Source organism: Marmota monax, unplaced genomic scaffold (assembly GCF_021218885.2).
Source record: "Marmota monax isolate L192 unplaced genomic scaffold, Marmota_monax_Labrador192_F-V1.1 WCK01_AAM20220418_F8-fsc00041, whole genome shotgun sequence".
Taxonomy (NCBI): Eukaryota; Metazoa; Chordata; class Mammalia; order Rodentia; family Sciuridae; genus Marmota; species Marmota monax.
Window position 1 is genome coordinate 15,712,552 of NW_026695238.1, and position 19,387 is coordinate 15,731,938.

The window sequence follows — 19,387 nt, forward strand, 5'->3', positions numbered from 1 at the left end:
ATTTGAACTGATGGGTTTAAGCCAAGAGGGGTGTACATGCTGAACTACATGGTTTCCCAACACGTTATCAACCACCGTAAACTACTGGGAGGGTCATCTGGCATCCCAGGTATTTTCCCTGACTCATGCTGATTGGTGGTTGCTAGGGGGTTGCTATGGCTCCCCACCTAGCCTGACTGAGTCAGGGACACCAGGCCCAGCAGATCTCTCTTGTTATTTGTAGATAAACAACTCAGCAGGGTGGGAATGTGCCTAGGAGTGCTCTGTGGGTTTTTCCAAGGACAAGGGTCACGCCCCCTTCCTTGGACAGGCTTTGCTCTGAGGTAGAGGCTGGTTTCTCAACATCAGTTTCTCAGTTAAAGCCAATCAGGCCAAGCTGACTGGTAGCATTGTTTCCTGTCTTTTATGACTTTCTGCCTTCTGGTTCTCTCGGTTACTGAGAGGGAGGAGCTGACCTCTGACTGTCACTGTGGACTTGTGGGTTTCTCTTTCCAGTGCTACGCATTTCTGCTCCGTGTATCCTTTAGCAGTGCTACTGGGTGTGGAAACATCGAGGACTGCTGTGACTTCGAGATGAACTGACCCTTTGTGGTGATTCGTGGCCCTCTTGTTCCATAGTAATTGTTAGTCAGCTTTCCATGGCTGTGACAAACCGCCTGGGCAAATCAGCTTAGGCGGAGGAAGTGTGCTTTTGGCTCCTGGTTCCTCAGCATTCAGCCCGTGGTGGGCCGGCTCCCTTTCCTTGAGCCCAGGGCAGGGCGGAGCATCACGGCAGGAGTGCCTGGCTGAGGGGTCTGCTCACCTCGTGGCCACAGGAAAGCAAAGAGGAAGGGAGGAAGGATCCAGGGTCCCAACCGCCGTCCGAGGACACCCCCAAGGACACCCCCAGTGACCTAGCTTCTTTCCACTAGGCCTCACCTCCGAAGGTTCTGTTAGACCAGGACGCAAGAAAAGACCACTGACTCCAATTAAAATCAAATTAAAGCAAGCTTATTATTTCGACCGGCCGGGCTGCCTCTCCCTCCCAAAACGGCGGGAACAAGACAGCACCCCAGCTTTCCTACAGCCCAGCTTTATAGCCCAGAAAGTTACACAAAAGGGGGGTTACAGATAACAGAACTCTGACAAGCGTCACACTAATGGTAGTTTACATTTTTTGCTGGCCCCAACATGAGAATTTATGAGGACCATTAGAGCCTCAGAGAGGGTCGTTGTCTGGCCAGGGAAGGCCAATATTTATGAGGTGTCACTGAAGTTTCAGAGAGGGCTGCTATCTGGTCAGAGAGTCAGGCATGGGTGAGTTCAAGGCACGGGCAGGCATTCCAAGCAGGTTCAGAATTTGCAGTAATTTATAGTAAAGCTGAAATTATCTTTTCATGGCTTTGTGGCAAGATGGCTCCCAATTTTGATAAAAGATCAGGTTGGGTCTATCAGTTCTGCCATTTCCCAGGGGTGTTCCAGGCTGGAGGCTGCGCCCTTGGCACAAGGCCTTTGGGAAGCACGCAAGATGCAAGCCACAATAGCAATGTCCCCGGCTCTGACAGGAACTGTGGTGTTTGGATGGCCCCAGGCCCATCTGGAGTGTGGTGGGCTGTGCTCCCGGCCCCTCGTTTAAGGCAGATGTTTGGAGCCAGGCTCAACACAGCAGCCCAATACCATCCCTGTGAAGATGCTGGGGACCCCCCTCTGCCCTCAGCCTCGTTTTCCTCCATAGTAAGCCTGTAAAGAATCCAGACGTGCCTGGAGCCATGCAGAAGCACTGAAAGTCAAACTCAGAGTGGGAGGTTTCAGGAGGGCCAAAGCTGGCCAGGGTAGGGCTGCCCAGGATTTTAAAGCCCACTTCTGTGTTCTGGGCTCTACACATAGCTCCTGGAGAAGTGGATCTTGTCAGAGAAAGAATGGGAACGGGAGAAGGCCACCAACCTCCACCTCCATCTCATGCAGATCTACGTGCAAAGTGTCGGCGTCTGCGTGAGTCCAGGGTCCCCAGCCCAGCTCAGCCTGCCACTCTGACCTCATAGAACTCCTCTCTCTCTGGGAGCTTCTGAAGTCAAATTCTGCCCTTGAAGAGCCCCTGGGAAGAGGCTGCCATGAGCAAGCCCCGGGCTCTGGGTGGGGCAGTGGGGAGAGGACAGGCCAGCAGCTTGGCCTGGACCAGGTTAGTGAGCCTGAGGCTTAGCCATGGTGAGGCCCTCTTTAAAAACCAAAGAGGACACTCACGTTTGAAACATGAGTGGAAAAAGAAGTCCACTTAGAACGAGGGAGTGCATTGCGACAGTCACAAATGGCTTGACAAGCACCACACCCTGGGGATGGCTGAGGGTGGGAGGATGGTGTCCCAGGGCTGAGGTGCAGCACAACCTCAGGCCTGGGGGTCGTGTGGGTGAGACCCTGGGGCACCTGGATGGAGGTGGGAGCAGCTTGGCCAAGTGCGGCAGGAGCTATGGCCAACATTAAGGCCATGTCAGGCCAGGTACTGTCAGGACACGTGACCTGGATTCCGTGATCTGTTCTCATAATGTCCCCGAAAGAGGAGGCGGCATTGTTTGCTCCACTTTACAGACAGGGAACGTGAGGAACTGAGAGGCCATGTCTCCTGCCCAGGCCACTCAGCTAGTGAGTGGGGAGGCCCATTTTACAGGAATGAGACAGGGGCCTGGATATAGAAACTGGGCTCCAGTTCAGAGCAGTGAGCAGGGCAGAGCTGACTCAGGGCGTGTCCCGAGGCCGGACCCTGATCCTGGCTGACCTCCTGCAGCGCCATACCATGGCGCTGGGAGACTGAAGCCTGGGAGGAGGTGGATGGGGTAGCCTTCCTGTACCCAGAGCAGGGTGCCCAGCACAGGGTTCACCCTCTCTAGCCGTCATCGTGCTGCCTCTGGGCAGCCCCAGGTATGTGTGAGGACAGAGGTGTGAGCCCTGCTGTCCCCTGTCCCTCAGATTCCCCTGAAGCTGGGGCAGTTTGGCACACTGGTTGGACTCATTGCCCCATGCACCTGTGATACCCACCAAAGAACACGCGTGGCCTCAACTAATATCCTGTCCAGCCTGCTAGATCTTCACGGTATGGGGAGAGCCGGCCATGAGGGCCGGCCTCTGCGGGCAAACAGGCAGGCTGCAGGGGGAGGGTCGGCTGCAGGCCTGCCCTGGGGCAGTGTGACTGTCTGTGGGGTGGGTGGGAGACAAACAGGGTTGCCAGAGGAGAGTGGAGGGGGCCAGAGTGCACCGAGAGGCCACAGAAGGTTCCAGAAGGAGAGACCCAGGGGTTGATGCACTAAAGGCAGTGCTGGGCCAGGTCAGCTCCGGACACCCAGGATACAGTGGGACTGGCTGGAGCTGAGCACAGGGGGACGCAGGGGGGCTGAGCTGTGCTAGAGGAGGTGTGGGCAGAGGCCACCCCTGGAAGCACAGCGAGAGCAGGTGCAAGAGGGATGGGATGTGCCGATGCTGGAGGGTGGCTCAGGCCTCTGCAGCCAGGGCAGGAGTTTGCCGCAGAGTGGCCTCGGCCAGACCCCGTCCTTGCCCAGCAGGTCTGAAATTGTATTCCCAACAGCAAGCCAGACCTGCTCCTTATGGGATGCTGCCAAGGAGAAGGAGCTGGAGAAATGCAAGGAGGACATCCAGGAGGCAGACGCCGACAAGGTCTTCTGTGCCTCCTCCAGGATTGCCAAGGTGATCACCGGCTGCTCCCCAGCCTCTGGCCATCTCTTGGGGTGGGCTTTCCTGGGCTGTCTGTGTCTCCCATGTTCTCCTCTAGGGGTTGCTACCTCCCCAGCCTTTTGTCCAAGGGATATGTCCGTACTCAATGACCTGTGTAGGGCTCCTCACTGGGGCGCTGAGCACAGAGACGGTGCCTAACATTTCCTGGCCAAGTCCTCCTGGCACTTACAATGTGCTGCGCTGAGCATGGAGAGGGCCACAGGAATGGTCCAGAGCAGTCCTGTGTGCTAATGTCGCACTAATGAAAGGAAGTGCCCAGACGAGGCTGCCGTCACCTGGATAGGCACCTTCCCTGCAAACAGGCCTTCGGTCGTCGTGAGCTCCCCTTTGCCTGAGGGCGGAGCTGCTTCCTGGTGCAAAGGGGGCTTTTGGGGAGGCAGGATGAGCACAGGGCTCAGGGCGCAGGCCAGGCAGGCTGCAGGGCAGTGGAGTGGGGACAGGAGATTTGTGCGGGAGCATCCTGTGTGGGGCTCAGGGAGGGCGGGAGGCAGGCGGCGAGGACTGGGAGAGGTTGGTTGTGGGAGCGCTTTGATGTGGGAGGTGCTGAGTTGCTGTCTGAGCACCTCGTCAGCACAGTGAGAAGCTGGGCAGCGAGTCCCAAGAGGGCCACGGCCATGCCTCCTGGGTGGAGTAGGGGGAGCCGGGGAGCGGGCTGGAACTCGGTCGTGCTCTGATCCTAGGTGGTCTGCATGGAGTTTAACTGTGACGAGGTGGTCTCACTCATCCAGAAACTCTGTGAGAACATCGGGGCCCTGGACCTGCCGCACGACAAGGCTGCTGTCACCTGGATAGGCACCTTCCTCCAGATGCGGGCCAGGGAGCTGGAGGATAAGGTGGCACAACTGCCCAGGGCCCTGGGTGGGGCTGGGGCTGACTCCGAGACTGCGTCTCCCTACAGACCTGGGGCGGAGGAGGAGGAGGAGGAGGAGGAGGAGAGGAGGAGGAGGAGGAGGGGAGGAGAAGGAGGAGGAGAGGAGGAGGAGGAGGAGGGGAGAGGAGGAGGAGGAGGAGGGGGAGAGGAGGAGGAGGGGGAGAGGAGGAGGAGGGGAGGGGGAGGGGGGGGGAGGAGGAGGAGAGGAGGGGGAGGAGGAGGAGGAGGAGGAGAGGAGGAGGAGGAGGAGGGGAGGAGGGGGGGAGGGGGAGGGGGGAGGAGGAGGAGGAGAGGAGGAGGAGGAGGAGGAGGTGAAGAGGAGGAGGAGGAGAGGAGGAGGAGAGGAGGAGGAGGGGAGGAGGAGGGGAGGAGGAGGGGAGGAGGAGGAGGTGGAGAGGAGGAGGAGGAGGAGGAGAGGAGGAGGAGGAGGGGAGGAGGAGGGGAGGAGGAGGGGAGGAGGAGGGGAGGAGGAGGAGGGGGGGAGGAGGGGAGGAGGAGGAGGGGAGGAGGAGGGGAGGAGGAGGAGGAGAGGAGGAGGAGGAGGAGGAGGAGAGGAGGAGGAGGAGGAGGAGAGGAGGAGGAGGTGGAGAGGAAGAGGAGGGGAGGAGGAGGAGGAGGAGGAGGGGAGGAGGAGGGGAGGAGGAGGGGAGGAGGAGGAGGAGGTGAGGAGGAGGAGGTGAGGAGGAGGAGGAGGGGAGGAGGAGGAGGAGGGGAGGAGGAGGGGAGGAGGAGGAGGAGGAGGGGAGGAGGAGGGGAGGAGGAGGAGGAGAGGAGGAGGAGGTGAAGAGGAGGAGGAGGAGGAGGGGAGGAGGAGGAGGAGGGGAGGAGGAGGAGGACGAGGGGAGGAGGAGGAGGAGGAGGGGAGGAGGAGGGGAGGAGGAGGAGGTGGAGAGGAGGAGGAGGGGAGGAGGAGGAGGGGAGGAGGAGGAGGAGGGGAGGAGGAGGGGAGGGGGAGGGGGGAGGAGGAGGAGGAGGGGAGGAGGAGGAGGAGGTGGAGAGGAGGAGGAGGGGAGGAGGAGGAGGAGGGGAGGAGGAGGGGAGGAGGAGGGGAGGGGGAGGGGGAGGAGGAGGAGGAGGGGAGGAGGAGGAGGAGGTGAAGAGGAGGAGGAGGAGAGGAGGAGGAGGAGGTGGAGAGGAAGAGGAGGGGAGGAGGAGGAGGAGAAGGGGAGGAGGAGGGGAGGAGGAGGAGGAGAGGAGGAGGAGGTGGAGGGGAGGAGAAGGAGGAGGAGAGGAGGAGGAGGAGGAGGTGAAGAGGAGGAGGAGGAGGGGAGGAGGAGGGGAGGAGGAGGAGAGGAGGAGGAGGAGGAGGAGAGGAGGAGGAGGTGGAGAGGAGGAGGAGGGGAGGAGGAGGAGGGGAGGAGGAGGAGAGGAGGAGGAGGAGGAGGAGGAGAGGAGGAGGAGGTGGAGAGGAGGAGGAGGGGAGGAGGAGGAGGAGGAGGGGAGGAGGAGGGGAGGAGGAGGAGAGGAGGAGGAGGAGGAGGAGGAGAGGAGGAGGAGGTAGAGAGGAGGAGGAGGGGAGGAGGAGGGGAGGAGGAGGAGGTGGAGAGGAGGAGGAGGGGAGGAGGAGGAGGAGGAGGGGAGGAGGAGGGGAGGGGGAGGGGGGAGGAGGAGGAGGAGAGGAGGAGGAGGAGGAGGTGAAGAGGAGGAGGAGGAGAGGAGGAGGAGGAGGAGGGGAGGAGGAGGGGACGGGGAGGGGGGAGGAGGAGGAGAGGAGGAGGAGGAGGAGGTGAAGAGGAGGAGGAGGTGGAGAGGAAGAAGAGGGGAGGAGGAGGAGGAGGAGGAGGAGGGGAGGAGGAGGAGGAGGAGGTGGAGAGGAAGAGGAGGGGAGGAGGAGGAGGAGGAGGAGGGGAGGAGGAGGGGAGGAGGAGGAGGTGGAGAGGAGGAGGAGGGGAGGAGGAGGAGGAGGTGGAGAGGAAGAGGAGGGGAGGAGGAGGAGGAGGAGGGGAGGAGGAGGGGAGGAGGAGGAGGAGAGGAGGAGGACATAGCTAGAGTAGAGGCAACATGTTGACAGCACCCAGAGGCCATGGGACATGTCCCTCTCCTGGGGCTCACCCTCCCCCTGAGTCCAAGGAAGAGATGAAAGCCTCTCTTTGGAGAGGTTCTGGTGTTGATGCTGGGGAGGGTCCTGGAGTCTTGCCCTGCCCACTGTTCTCCCTCAGGGAGAGGTGTCCCACAGGGCCTGATGCCCCAGTGATGCCTGCCCCCTCCCCAGGTGGCTGAGATCCTGGGCGCCATCCTGGTCCACCTGCCAGTGGTGGACCACCCGGAGGTGCGGCGCCTTCTCATTGAAGACATCCTCTTGCTGGCTCACTACCACCAGGAGACTGTGCTCACATCACTCTTGAGGCAGCCCCTGCCCATGGAGAGGTGGGTGCCCAAAGGAGGAGGACATGTCCCAGAAGCCTGGGCCCAGGGGGGGTCAAAGCCAATTACCTGCATCTCATTAAGGGGTCCCCAGCCTCCAGGGAACCACTGACCCAGAGGCCAGACTTCCAAAGCCTCATCACACCCGCTGGACTCTGGGAGCTGTAGGTCCTCACGTGTCCTGGCTGTCCTGTCTGGGTCAGGCCAGGAAGTCCAGTACTATCCCCTGATGGCAGCCCTTTCCTTCCTGTGGGGACAGAGCCTCAGGCAGATGAGCCACAGCCTGAGAAAGCCCCTGAGATGCTCCAGTCCCTGTTCCTTTTAAAATGTGGCCTCAGAGGGGAAGGGGTTTACCAGGAGCCGCAGGGCAGCCCCTCCTCCTGGAGGCATCTCTGGGAGCCAGCTCCTCCACAATGTCCTGTGTGGGGGCGGGGTCTCGCTGAAGGTGGGGACTGTGTTTGGGACAGCACTGGAACTCCCCTAGGGAGGCCCAGAAAGAGGCAGGAGTCCCCCCAGAGCAGCTAGGCTGTGCTGCCCCAGTAAGATGAGGGGGATGTCACACTAAGAGGCTGTAAGCCAAACCCAGGCCTCAGGCCCACAGCCAGGGCTGACCTTCCACTCCTAAAGGAGCCCTACAGGGTCAGGTGGGAGTGCAGCTCAGGTTTTGTGATTTAATTTAATGAGGGTTGGTGGCACTTGGAGCAGTGCTGGAAAGTAGGGGCAGAGGGTAGTGCACTCCTAGTAGTGTGTCCCTAGGTCCTACTGGCATTCCTGGTGGCTACTGATGGTTGACCAACATCTGTTTTGGTCAGCTATCACTGCATAATAAATGCCCCCAACTTAGTAGCTTTGAACACCCTGTCCTGAGCAGGGCTATCAATAGTTACTCAGAGGCGGATTGTCTTTAAATGCAAGTGTTTATCGACCACACCAATCATCAAATATAAACAATTAATGCAAAAAGTGCTGGCTGTGCAGGAACACCCCGACTAGCCTTCAGTGTGCACTGATTAAACACTATAAGCACAGCACACAATCCCAGGGCAACCACGAGCCCCAAAATACCTCCGATGCCTTGCGACTTCTCTTAGCCAAGAGCAGACGTTGTCCTGATCCGGTGGTTCTCTCCAGCCCATGGCTGGACATCAGGGAATGGTGAAGTCAGTCCAGGGACAGACAGCGAGGTGGCCAGTCTCACCAATGTCCTTGGAGAAAAAACTCTTCAATGTGGCAGGACCAGCAATTTAAATAGAGTTCCAAGTTGGTGGCGTACTTTGGTGATTGGTTACATCCAGTGAAAGTCAATGTCCATTGGTTATGTCCAGTGAGGTGATGTAATTGCAGCTGGCATGTTCTTTGTGCATGTCCAGGGAGCTGGGCTCCCTGTCAGTTGTAGCCAGTCATTGCTAAGCATCCCTGTGGCTAGTGGCCCTCACAGCTCCTTATCAATTGCAAGCAGACGTGACCAAGCAGCTCAGTGGCTGCTGTTCCTTATGGCCAGCTGAGTCCCAGCATGTTCCAGCATGTCTACTGCAGATGCTCCTTACAACCTCACAGTTTGTGAAGGTCAGGAGTGAGCACTTAGGTGGCAATTCACTCAGGGCCTCAGGAGACTGCAGTCAGGTGGAGCTCCTCCAGTTTCAGGCGACTGTGGTAGAATCCAGGTTCTTGCCATTATGGGACTGAGGGCCCTGTTTCCTGACCCCCATGATCTCTTTACCCTCGGCCCTAGCGAGTGTCTTTTGGGCCCCTCATCTGATTTCTACCTCTGACCCCCTCCCCTCTACTCTTTCCACAGCCCCAAACTCACCTCCCTGTGCTTGTGCATGTGGTGTGGAGGGCTGGAATAGGCAGTTTATGAGTCTCTTTGTTCTGTTCAGCCTTGTTAGACTTTTGCTTTAGCCCTTTATAACCTACTGATTCCCACCTCTGTCCCTCTGTACCTGGCGCGTTCAGACACCATCCTGGGCAGTAGAGCCAGAGACTTGAACTTGAGAACAAGGAAGACATTTCCTCTTGTAGTGTGGCTGGTCACCTGACTTCTGAAAGCCTTATTCTCCTTTTCTGTAGCATAGGGAGAGAAAAATACCTTCATATCTAAGACTCATTGGGAGAATTAGCTGATAAAATAACATCAGCAAACTGCCTGACATGCGTTGGGTCCTTGGAAGTATTTCTGTCCTTACAGTCTTCAAACATAACCAGTGGGACCCCAGGTGTTCCAAGGGGGCCATGGCTTTCCCAGCAGGACTATGAGCTGGGCAGAAAAAGGGGCCTGAGCATGCAGTCAGGGACCTGGGTTCTAATTACGCAGACTAACACCACCTCCCTGAGGTTCAGCTCCCAGAGTTCAGATAGTAGCTGGGGCCCTGCCAAGGGGTTGAAAGGGATTCTCCCTACCAGGGCACATGGCAGAAAAACCCACTGACCTTGTGCCTGTCTTTGGCTAGCCACCTGACGGAGGTGTGGCTGACTGTGGCACAGAATGTGCCTTTTGCACGGACTATGCTCCACAGCTTGATGGGCCGCCTGCAGTCGCGGTTCACCCCCAGGGTAAACGCCACCTCCAAGGCTGACATCTGGCGCCTGGCCGCAGTGGACCCCCTGATGGTGAGTGCCAGGGGCAGGCCCTGGGTCTTCTCAGAGGTCTCAGCGTAGAATTCCCAACACCTCTGGCCCTTCTCCCCTCAGACCCTGTGCACCATCCATCTGCTCCTGGAGAAGCTGGACAGGGGGGACAAGCTCCGGGACCTGTTCCCTGACCTCATCTACACCCTCCTGCTGCAGCTCAGCAGCAGCCTCAGGCCCAAGGCTGCCTCTCCTGTCCTGAAGACCTGGAGGCTGGTCCACACGGGGACCCTGCCCGAGGAGATGAACCTAGAGAGGTGCTTGAGGGCAGGTGGGCAGGTGGGTGGTCCATGCAGTACAGGCAGCAGGCTTGGGCGGGACCTGGCCTCCACGGCTGGACCTCCCTGAGCAGCTGTCTGGGCCCATGAGTCACCTGCACGAGGGGGCGTAGGTTCCTCCTCCTGGTGGGGAGTTTCTGGAGGCTGATTTCACCATCCCTTTTATGTATGTCCAGCTGGCGTGGGTTTCAGTTTGCAGACCCACTCGGCCCCCTCAGCTCTTTGCATGGGGCCCAGCAGGGGTTGGGATCCCCACCTCCCAGACAGGAGAGCAGGGGCCCGGAGCCCAGCAGTACATCAGACCTGCCACCTCCTTCAGGATCACCATCAAGTCCATGCAGCTTTTGCTCAAGAGAATCAACAACGAGCGCTTGCTGCACGCCCTGGAAGAGCAGTCTGTGTGGGCACTGCTGGAGGACAGCCTGACCTTCCTGGAGGGAGTGGGCCTGCTGGCCAGGTGGGGCCCAGGCTCTCATGGGGTGGAGGGCACTGTGGGACAGAAGGCCTTTGTGACTGGCACCGCTGGATGCCTTGTATCTGGGGACACTGCCACACTGACCTGTGTCCCAGACTCTGGGGTGGCAGTGCACTGTAGGACAGTGGGAACCTTTCGTTCAAAACTTCCTGCTCCAGAGCAGATGTGAGGTCAGGGAGAGGAGGGGCTAGCAGCAGGACCCGCATGGGCAGCCCCTCCTGGGTCCTGATCACCTCGAACAGCCCTCATCCCGTCCCACTTTTAGAAAAGCAGATGGAGAGAGAGCATTTCACTGACAGCCCCTACTAAGCCCCTCAGACCCCCAGCCAGCGCCAAGCTGCAGAGCAGTGGTAGCACCCTGGTGTCCTTCACAGGCTGTGCACGCAGAACATGGAGAGCTACAGGCTGAGGCTGTCGGAGCTGGTGCTCAGGGGCATGGCCTCCGAAGTCCTGAGCTGCCGCGTCAGCAGCACGGCCGTCTGCGTGGAGGTGAGGCCCGTGGCCCTGTGGGGTGGGCGGGGGGGTGGTGTCCTGGGCTCTCCTGCGATGGCTGGCCTCTGAGGCAGGCACCCAGTGGCTGAGGGTCCTCTGAGCTTCTTCCTTTGCATGCTCCTTGACTCCTTCGCTCCTTGGTCCAGGAGTAGTGCGGGGTGGGCACTGTGGGGAGAGGCTGAGATGGCCCGTGCCCAAGACGGGCAGCCGAGGCATGGCAAGGGGAGGGGAATGACCTGGGCCAGCGGAGGCACCATGGGATCCACCGAAGGCTTTGCACAGGAGGCTCTGAGAGGCCACCAGCCTCGCCAGCCAGGAAGGTGGGAGGGCCACAGCCATGTGGCCCAGCTGCTCTGCCAGGGGAGGGTTCGTGAGTCCTGAGGGAACTGACCAGAGACTGTGAGGGAGACTTTACTGGGCGCATGAAGTCCGATGTGCCCCAGGAACCCCAGAGCCCAGGACGGCAGCAAGCTTTGTGTGGAGCTCCTCCTAGTAGGACCGCACCTCCCTGCTGAGCAGGAAAACAGCCCCGGGTGCTATGGAGACCGTGGGTGCGGTGGGGTTCCCGTAAAGCTTTGCTGATGGACACTGACACTTGAGCTTCAGGCGACTTCCACGGTCATGAAATCCCTCCACCATTGAAAACTATGAAAACGACTTTTGGCTTTGGACCACACAAAAACTCCTAGCCCAGTGCAAGACCAGCCTCAGACTTTCTAAGATTTTACAAGTTCTCAGGCTCGTCTGGTGTTCATGCCTCCACTGTGAACCCCGAAAAATGACGGTGGGAAGAGATTTACACAGGTGTGGTAGCAGGCCCTGGGGGCTAGAGTCACAGGGCCCCGGTAGGATCCAGCTTCCCCCACCCCACAGCTGGACAGCCTTGGGCAAGTTCATTAAGGTCTCTGGGCTTCAACTTCTGCCTCTGCTGGAGTGAGAACAGCAGAACCTACTTTAGGGGTCTCTGAGGGGAACTAAATGAGATCATGTGTATGTTGTTTGCATGGTAAATGTTAAATTCCAGCTGATTATTACTAAAAAAGTTAGGTTCAGCTTGTAAGAGGCAAGTTGTTTAAATTCTTTCAATATTGATGGGGCTGAATTATGCATGATTTTTTTCTTTCTTTTTTTGGGGGGACTACTGGGGGTTGAATCTAGGGGCACTCAACCACTGAGCTTATCCCCAGCCCTCTAAGTTGCTGAGGCTGGCCTTGAACTTGCCGTCCTCCTGCCTCAGCTGTGGGAGTCGCTGGGATTATAGGCACGTGCCACCGTGGCTGGCTCTTCAGCTTTCTTTAAAAAAGAAAGGCTTTTGTGAGGTTCTCCCCAGGGAGTAGAATTCAGGGTCCCGGGCATTTCAGTTCAGACCGGAGGCACCGGCCCCGGGCAGCGGCTCTGTTGTGTTAACTAGAGAAATCAATGGCAAGGAACGTGCGTCTCTGTGCAGGTGACCATGCTTCCTCACTGAACCCTCACAGCAGCCCGGGGGACGCGGTGGCATCATCCCCCTCCACAGATGAGGACACTGAAACACCTGGTCCCCCCTCTCCTGCTCACAGAGGGACCATTCCGGGTGGTACCTGATTCCCTGTTGCACCCTGCTGCTGTGAAGTGGGCCTCCTCGGGGGCTGACGGGAACCTCATCCTTTGCAGTTCATGAGCCACCCGATCCTGTACCAGCAGAAGCTGCTGAGGCCGGCTGTGATGATGCTGGAGAAGGGTGCCGAGCAGGAGGAGGACGAGGCCCTGCGGGTGCTCTCCCTGCGCGCCCTGGGCAACATGGCCCTTGGTGCCCCCAAGAAGGTATTTTCATGCCCTGGGTCCAGGTCCCAGATGCTGAGGGCCGCATGGGCCTCTCCTCAGGTCTGCCGGGCTGCAGGGTGAAGGCTGAGCTGTCTGCTTCCCTCCAGGTGAAGCAGTATCGGAAGCTCTTGCTGGAACAGTGCCTGGGCTCCCTGAGGGGTCCCGCCAGCAGCAGTGTGACTGTCGAGGGCATGGAGACCCTGACCAAAATCCTGGCTGAGCTCCGAGAAGGGGACATGGGCTCCTCTTTCGAAGCCGTCTCTGAGCTGTGCAGAGTCTTTTTTGACAATGTGAGTCCAGCCGAGAGCCTCCCTCAGTATCTTAGAGTTTTTCCCGTTGCTAAAACAAAATACTCGAGCCCGGGTGACTCACAGGCATAGATGATTTATTTAGTTCAGGGTTCTGGAGGCCAGGAAGCCCCCCCCCCCCCCAGCAGGATACCCACGTCCCGTGAGGGCCTTCTCGCTGCATCATCTGCAGACAGATCAAGTGTGCGAGCTCAGCTCTCCTCCTCTTCTGTGAAGCCACTAATGCCCACCCCACCCTCATGACTTCATCTAACCCTAACTACTTCCCAAAGGCCCACCTCCTAATTCCATCAGCATATGGCTTTAGGGATTGTTTCCAACACCTGAACTTTTGGGGCACAGCACAGCGCTCAGCTTGCTCAGCAGGTGGGCGGGGACTCCTTACCCTCACCAGAAGATGTGCTCTGGAGCAGTGAGCCGGGGGCCTGCTCGCCGCTGATGTGTGCAGAGCTGGTTGTAGGATCCGCAGAACCAACGCCTGTGCTAAGCTGCAGACTCAAGCTGTGGCCCCTTGAGCTCAAGAGCTTCCTCCCCATCCTACCCCTCCCAAACACTCCCGCCCTGCACAGGGAAGAGCCGGTCCCACAGACCAGGTCATGCCCAGTCCCTGGAGGGCCACAGGAGCCCTGGCCAGGGAGGGACTCCTCCCTGCAGGGTGGTCCAGAAGGCCTGCAGGGCTGAAGCATCTGGAACGGCCTGGGGAGGCGGGCGGGCGGGCTTCCTGCTCCAGGAGCCAGCCCCTGCTTGTGCTCCTCGGCCCAGGAGAGCGAGCTGCTGCGGCTGAAGGCCTTCGTCCTCTTTGGGAAGCTGGCGAAGATGGTGGGGATCTCCAAGCAGCGTTTCTTCAAAGGGGAAGTGAAGAGGGCCTGGGTCCCCCTCCTGCTGCACTGCCAGGACCCCTGCTCCAGCACAGCCCACGTAAGACTCGCCCTCATCCCTGTCTGAAAGGTGGCGCCGCTCCCAAAAGGAAACGGTCCTTTGGGAGGAGGCATGTCCAGCCTCGCCAGAGCCCAGCTGCTGTCCATGTCCTCCCTCGCGCAGGCTGGGAGAGGGCCCCCTCGGGGCGACTCAGGAAGGGCCTTTGTGGGAAACAGGGCCTGGCTTCCTTCTGCTGGACTCTGCCTGCGCCCACCCTCGGCCCCATCCCCCTTTCTTCCTAGCAGGTCCCTTTAGGCTGTTAGGACTCTGTCCTGCTTAACACTCTGCTGAAGTCTCCTGTTCCCTGTGGGGCGGGCCCATGTCTGGCGGCTGGGAGTCATGGACGGGCCTGGCCTGGTCTCTTCCCTCTGCAGGGCCAGCTCCCGGGTGCTGTGGAGTGAAGGCAGGAAGGAGAGGGAGGCCCATGCTCCTCCCTCAGTCCCTAGCCCTGGCTGGCTGGAGCACGGGCCTGTGTGACAGCCACTCGCCCCACTCCGCTTTCTTCACGTGCCCTATGACCTCTCACCCAGGCTCTACAGGGTCCCTCTGGCCATGACCCCTCCCCCTTCTCTCCTACACAAACTAGGGTGGGCAGTGGGAGGTGGCTGAGCTTGGGGTGTTCTGCCCCTCTCAAAGCCTGGGGTTGCACCTGACCCACCCAAGGGCACTCAAACCCCAGTTCTGGGGTCGCAGGTCCCCTGCACACTGTTCATGAGTGTTGGGTTTCTGGGTGGCAATGGGGTGGATGTGGTGCAGATGACACTCACAGGGTGAGGGACATCCCAGAGTGCTCTCCCCAGACCGGGTTTGGTTCTCGTCACCCCTCTCTGCCCAGACTCTGCTGCAGGGTCCCTGGTGACATGGGGCAGGCAGCATCAGCGCTGGGTGACTGCTGTCCCTCCTGCGCAGCCTCCACTCTGCCCACACTGTGCTCTCGGAGACAGTGGCATGGGAGACGCCCCAGGGACGAGGGTGACAGCACACCCAGAAAGGGTGGCAGGGGCGCCAGCGCTGTACCCTCCCCTCTTAGGAGACACCCCCTCTCCCTGCCAGAGGCCAGGGGCGGGGCCTCAGCAGGTCCTGCAGTGGGCAGGGGCTGGGCGGGGTGGGCAGGATGGGACCCATGCTCAGGGGCCGATGCCATGCTGCCCGGCTGTCCTGTGTCCCTCCAGGCCTGCAGGGCCACCATGTTTCGGTGCGTGCACTTCTGGGGCTGGAGGTCCCTGGAGAGCTCCTCGGGGCAAGGCCACACCAAAACCGACAAGGAGATGACCGTTTTCCAGACAAGCATGTGCTCCATCCTGGTGAGGAAGCCGCAGGCACACCCCACTGTGGCCTGTCCTCTCGAGGCCCTGGGTTCTCTTCTAGACACAAAACATCCCCTGGAGACGGCTCGCAAGCCACACGCCTGGTTTAGGTTTCCCGGTGGCCATATTCAGAAAGTAGGAAGGGGCCAATCGATTTTAATGTGTTTAACTTAGCCTAATATAGCCCCAACATGATCATTTCAACATGTATGTTATATATTTATATATAAAATTATTATCAATATGGCATACATAAAGTATATAAATATATCACACAATATTTATTAGACGTTTATAAATACATACAATATATTTAATATATAAATATATAAACTTTAATGTGTTGTTATTGTAATTTTATATTATTATGATAGCTTACATTTTTTTGGTACAGTCTTCAAAACCCAGAAGGCATATCATACTTAATTCAGACCAGCTACATTCTAAGTGTTCAAGGACCACATGGCCAGTGGCTACATTTTGGATAGCACAGGTTCCTGATAAATGTAATGGTCCCCCTAGACAAGAACAAACCCAGGGACTAAATGTCCTTAACTTGCCCTGCTATGAATCTGCTGTGTGATGCTGGGATGGACCCTTGCTGTCTCTGGGCAGAGGCTTCCAGCTGCAGGAGCACTGGTGCATCAGACAGAAGGGGATGCTCCTTGTGATCACCCCGGCTCCAGGTCTCAGCCTGAAAGCTGTTGTATGTCACTTACTTTTTGCAGACTCAGAAAAAGCCTGCTGTTCTCTATGGCTTCTTTCTGGAAACAATGTCCTATGTTAAAAATGACTTGTTAAGGATCAGAATCGCTGCCTGCAAATTGGCAGGTGAGCAGAAGATGTCTTGATTCAGGAGGGACCTGGAAGGGCACCTGGGCAGCCAGTTAGCTGCAGGGGCAGGGGCAGTGGCAGGGTGGGGAAGAGGGCTCAGGTCGAGCCTGCCCACTGTGCCTACCTTCTGGGCTCCAGTTAGACTTCCTCCTAGTCTGGTCCTGGCCAGCAAAATCCTTCACTGACGTCTTGGTAAGGCAGAGCCTCTTGCATAGGCTCTCCTGCTGACCTGGCCTGGGCAGTGGCATTTCTTTGGCTGTCCTTTTAGGGATCATAGTGAAGCAGTTGTCAGTTCACTATCTGAAAAAGCTGGACTGGCAGGCCCTGCGGAATTGTGAGTAGTGGACAATCGGTTATGCACAGTCGGCCTCCCCACACTCCCCAAGGAGCCCGCTGGCTCTGCAAACCCCTGGGGAGCCTGGGAGGGCAGCTGGGCCTTCCTGTGGGCTTGTCTGGGGGAGAGGAATGGGATGAGATGGGTGGCCTGTGGAGGGGCCTCCTGGGGGGGCCTGCTGGCCGCCTGAGTTCCCCCCACTCATGGATGCTCAAGGGCTGATTCTACCTTGACGCTGCCCTCAGGTTCTGTGAGTGACTGCAGCTCCACCTGCCATTTCCTGGCTGCATGCCCAGGGGGGGTCCAGTCCTGCCGGGCCACGTGGCCACCACCCGCTGCACCAGGCACAGGGGTGTGGTCTTCCCAGAGGCTGGACCCTTTCCTCTTTGTGCTCCCACCCAGCTCTCCAAGAACTACAGCTGGATTCGGATCCCGGGGTCAGGAAGGCAGCGCTGGAGACGCTCAAGGTCTTGGACAGCTGTAGCCAGCACTGGCAACTGGCACTTGGCCTCCCCTGAGGGAATGTGCTAAGGTTCCCACGGAACTGGAAGCTGCCTCCTTGGAGCATGGAATCCTCGCACAGCAAAGCAAACAGTTTAAAATTTAGTTTTCAAGATAAACCTTGTACTCAGTGTATTTTCTTCTATTGAAATAAGCCCCCATTGCCATTTGGGGTGTGGACTCCAGACGGTGAGTTGTGGGGGTGCAACAGAAACTTCAACCCTAACGAGCCCTGTCTTTCTCACTTTCCCTGACACGGGTCAGACAGCCCCTCCACCCAAAAGGACCACACCGGGTGCTGCCCAGCGGCCAGGGAGGCTGGCTTGTCCAGCCTCTGCTCCCGGGGACCCCAGGCCTTTGGTGGGGTGTCCAGCTCGTGGTAGCACAGCACTGAGAGGAGGGCTGGGCCAGGGCGGAGTGCTGCAGCAGCCCTGGAGAGGACATGATCTTTATCCCAGGCCCCCTCACTTGTCCTGTGGCCTGGGCTCGTCGAACGGGAGCCCAGTGAGGCCTGGAACGGAATTTGGCCGGGGGTTGAAAAGGAGAAATCAGCCCAGTGTCTGAGAAACACGGAGAGGGGAGAAGGGAGGAGAGTAAGGAGAGACTCTCCTGCGCTTGGGTGGTCAACAGAGTTGTCCCCAGAGCAGGCAAACAGGACTTCCACACCCACCCTTCAAGCCCCCGTTGAGCACTGCGGGGTGCACCACAGGTCAGCCGAGAGCCCAAAGGGCCAGCCCTTCCCTATGGGCCTCTCTAGGACAGTGGTCTCCAGCTGTTCTGTAAGCAGAGCTGCTTTCCTTCCACCAAGTGAGGAAGCTGCTCACGAATGGCAGAGAAGAAAAAGTAAAGGGCTGAGCTCTCGGACCATGGTCAAGGGTAACTTCTGTACAATAAAATACAGGAAAAGGGGTGGGAGAAGTGACTTCCACGTCACATCAAACTGGGCTGGTTCGTGTACTTGGATCTAGAATACTCCTGAATCAAACCGAGGCAACACAGCAGTGTCCTGAGAGGGGTGGTGGAAAAGTCGGGACCCCAGGAAGACAAGCTCAACCCCAGGCCATCAAGACAAAGCCAAGCCGACTGTGTGGTGCCATAACTCACTGTCACCACTAACCTCAGAGGCTGTCAGTATCTGTGGGCAGCAGTGACATGGGGAATGGGCCTCTCCTACCGCTGGACAGGTCACAAACTGGAAAGCCCCTTGGGAAGGCAATCTGAGGAGACCAAGGCATAGCCATTCCTGAGTGTGCCTCTAGGTGTGTGCAGACAGGTTTGCAGTTGTGCACAAGGACCACAGGACCACAAGGCCGAGTCTTCCTGCAGGAGGCCGATGGAGAGGCCAATGCTCAGTCAGTTTTGTGTTACTATCACGAAATAACTGAGGCAGGCTAAAAAAAAAGTTTGACTCTGTTTTGGAGGTTCAAGGGCCGGGCACCAGCATTAGCTGGGCTCTGGTGAGGATCTCATGGTGGATAGAGTGTGTGGGAGGAATGACATCTTGAAAAGGGGAGGTCAGGTGGGATCAGTCTCAGGGAAACCAGGGGCCCATAAGAAATTCCTTAATCCTTGGAGGGCAGAACCCCAACTTGACCCAAGTACCTCCTGCTTGACCCCATACCACTTCCATTACCACCACCCTGGGGACAATTCCAACCCCTGATCCTTTGGGAGACACATTTTAAGCCATAGCACCCACGTCAGCTCTTGTCAAATGGAAACTATCACTTGGTGAAAAACGCTGCAGACGACACAATAGTCAATTATGTGAGTGAAGGTTGAAAGCAGAGGCCACATCTGCTTGTGGGTCCTGTGTTGGCTGATGCTCTGAACTGGCTGACTCCCCCCCAAACCCCTTCTACTCCACCCTCCTCCCAGGGACAGAACGCTGACACCTGGCGGCCAGCCTGGCCCGGCCTGCAGAGCTCAGCATGGCTGCTGTGCCTGAGGGGCCGAGGGCAAGTGAGGCCTGGGCGGTCCGGGTGAGGGCGAGTCTTCCTGATGGAGGGGAGTGAGCTGTGTCCTCAGGAGCAGCAGACCTGAGGGAAAGGTCTGGGACTGTGGAGGCCAGCCTGCCCTGGCCGAGCCTGCACCAGCACTGCTGCCAGCCTGCTCTGAGGGAAAGGGGAGCCTCCCGTGAGGGGCCAGGTATCAGCCACACGCAGTGCCGGCCACCTGCACTGGTTCAGTGCTGTGGACCAACCCGACCCTCCAACCCAGACGGTGAGGGTGTGTGGACATGGGACTTGGGGAGGTAATGAGGCTTGGGTGAGTCACGGGGTGGGGGGGGGCAGAATGGTAAGTCCTCATAAGAGACAGCAGAGACCTCTCTTCCTGCCCCCAACAATGGGCCAGGGCGTCCTCACCAGAACCTGGATGTGTTGGCACCCTGCCCTGGACTTCATCTCCAGATGGCAAAATACACCCGTTGTCTAAGCTGCCCAGCCCAAGACGACAAGCGCAGTGTGCATGCGGTCCCAGCTGAAGACAGGCGTGGAAAAGAGACACGGCAATGTGAGGATCATCAGTGAGCGGGGACAGGAAGGAAAGGTGA

At 58.3% G+C, this 19,387-nt stretch overlaps 1 protein-coding gene across 1 annotated transcript in view; it reads left to right on the forward strand.

Moving 5' to 3' along the window:
- Nucleotides 1-19,384, forward strand: part of Mroh2a (maestro heat like repeat family member 2A) — a 61,511-nt gene extending 42,127 nt beyond the window's left edge. Inside the window, exons 27-42 of the mRNA XM_058577570.1 lie at nucleotides 1,867-1,971; nucleotides 2,941-3,064; nucleotides 3,554-3,672; nucleotides 4,401-4,553; nucleotides 6,804-6,958; nucleotides 9,406-9,565; nucleotides 9,647-9,858; nucleotides 10,181-10,318; nucleotides 10,711-10,837; nucleotides 12,482-12,631; nucleotides 12,739-12,921; nucleotides 13,702-13,857; nucleotides 15,030-15,161; nucleotides 15,893-15,995; nucleotides 16,267-16,332; nucleotides 16,735-19,384. Coding sequence (XP_058433553.1) covers nucleotides 1,867-1,971; nucleotides 2,941-3,064; nucleotides 3,554-3,672; nucleotides 4,401-4,553; nucleotides 6,804-6,958; nucleotides 9,406-9,565; nucleotides 9,647-9,858; nucleotides 10,181-10,318; nucleotides 10,711-10,837; nucleotides 12,482-12,631; nucleotides 12,739-12,921; nucleotides 13,702-13,857; nucleotides 15,030-15,161; nucleotides 15,893-15,995; nucleotides 16,267-16,332; nucleotides 16,735-16,850 — 2,199 coding nt within the window. The 3' untranslated portion in view covers nucleotides 16,851-19,384. The remainder of the gene's footprint in view (nucleotides 1-1,866; nucleotides 1,972-2,940; nucleotides 3,065-3,553; nucleotides 3,673-4,400; nucleotides 4,554-6,803; nucleotides 6,959-9,405; nucleotides 9,566-9,646; nucleotides 9,859-10,180; nucleotides 10,319-10,710; nucleotides 10,838-12,481; nucleotides 12,632-12,738; nucleotides 12,922-13,701; nucleotides 13,858-15,029; nucleotides 15,162-15,892; nucleotides 15,996-16,266; nucleotides 16,333-16,734) is intronic.
- The last annotated feature ends 3 nt before the right edge of the window (nucleotides 19,385-19,387 follow it).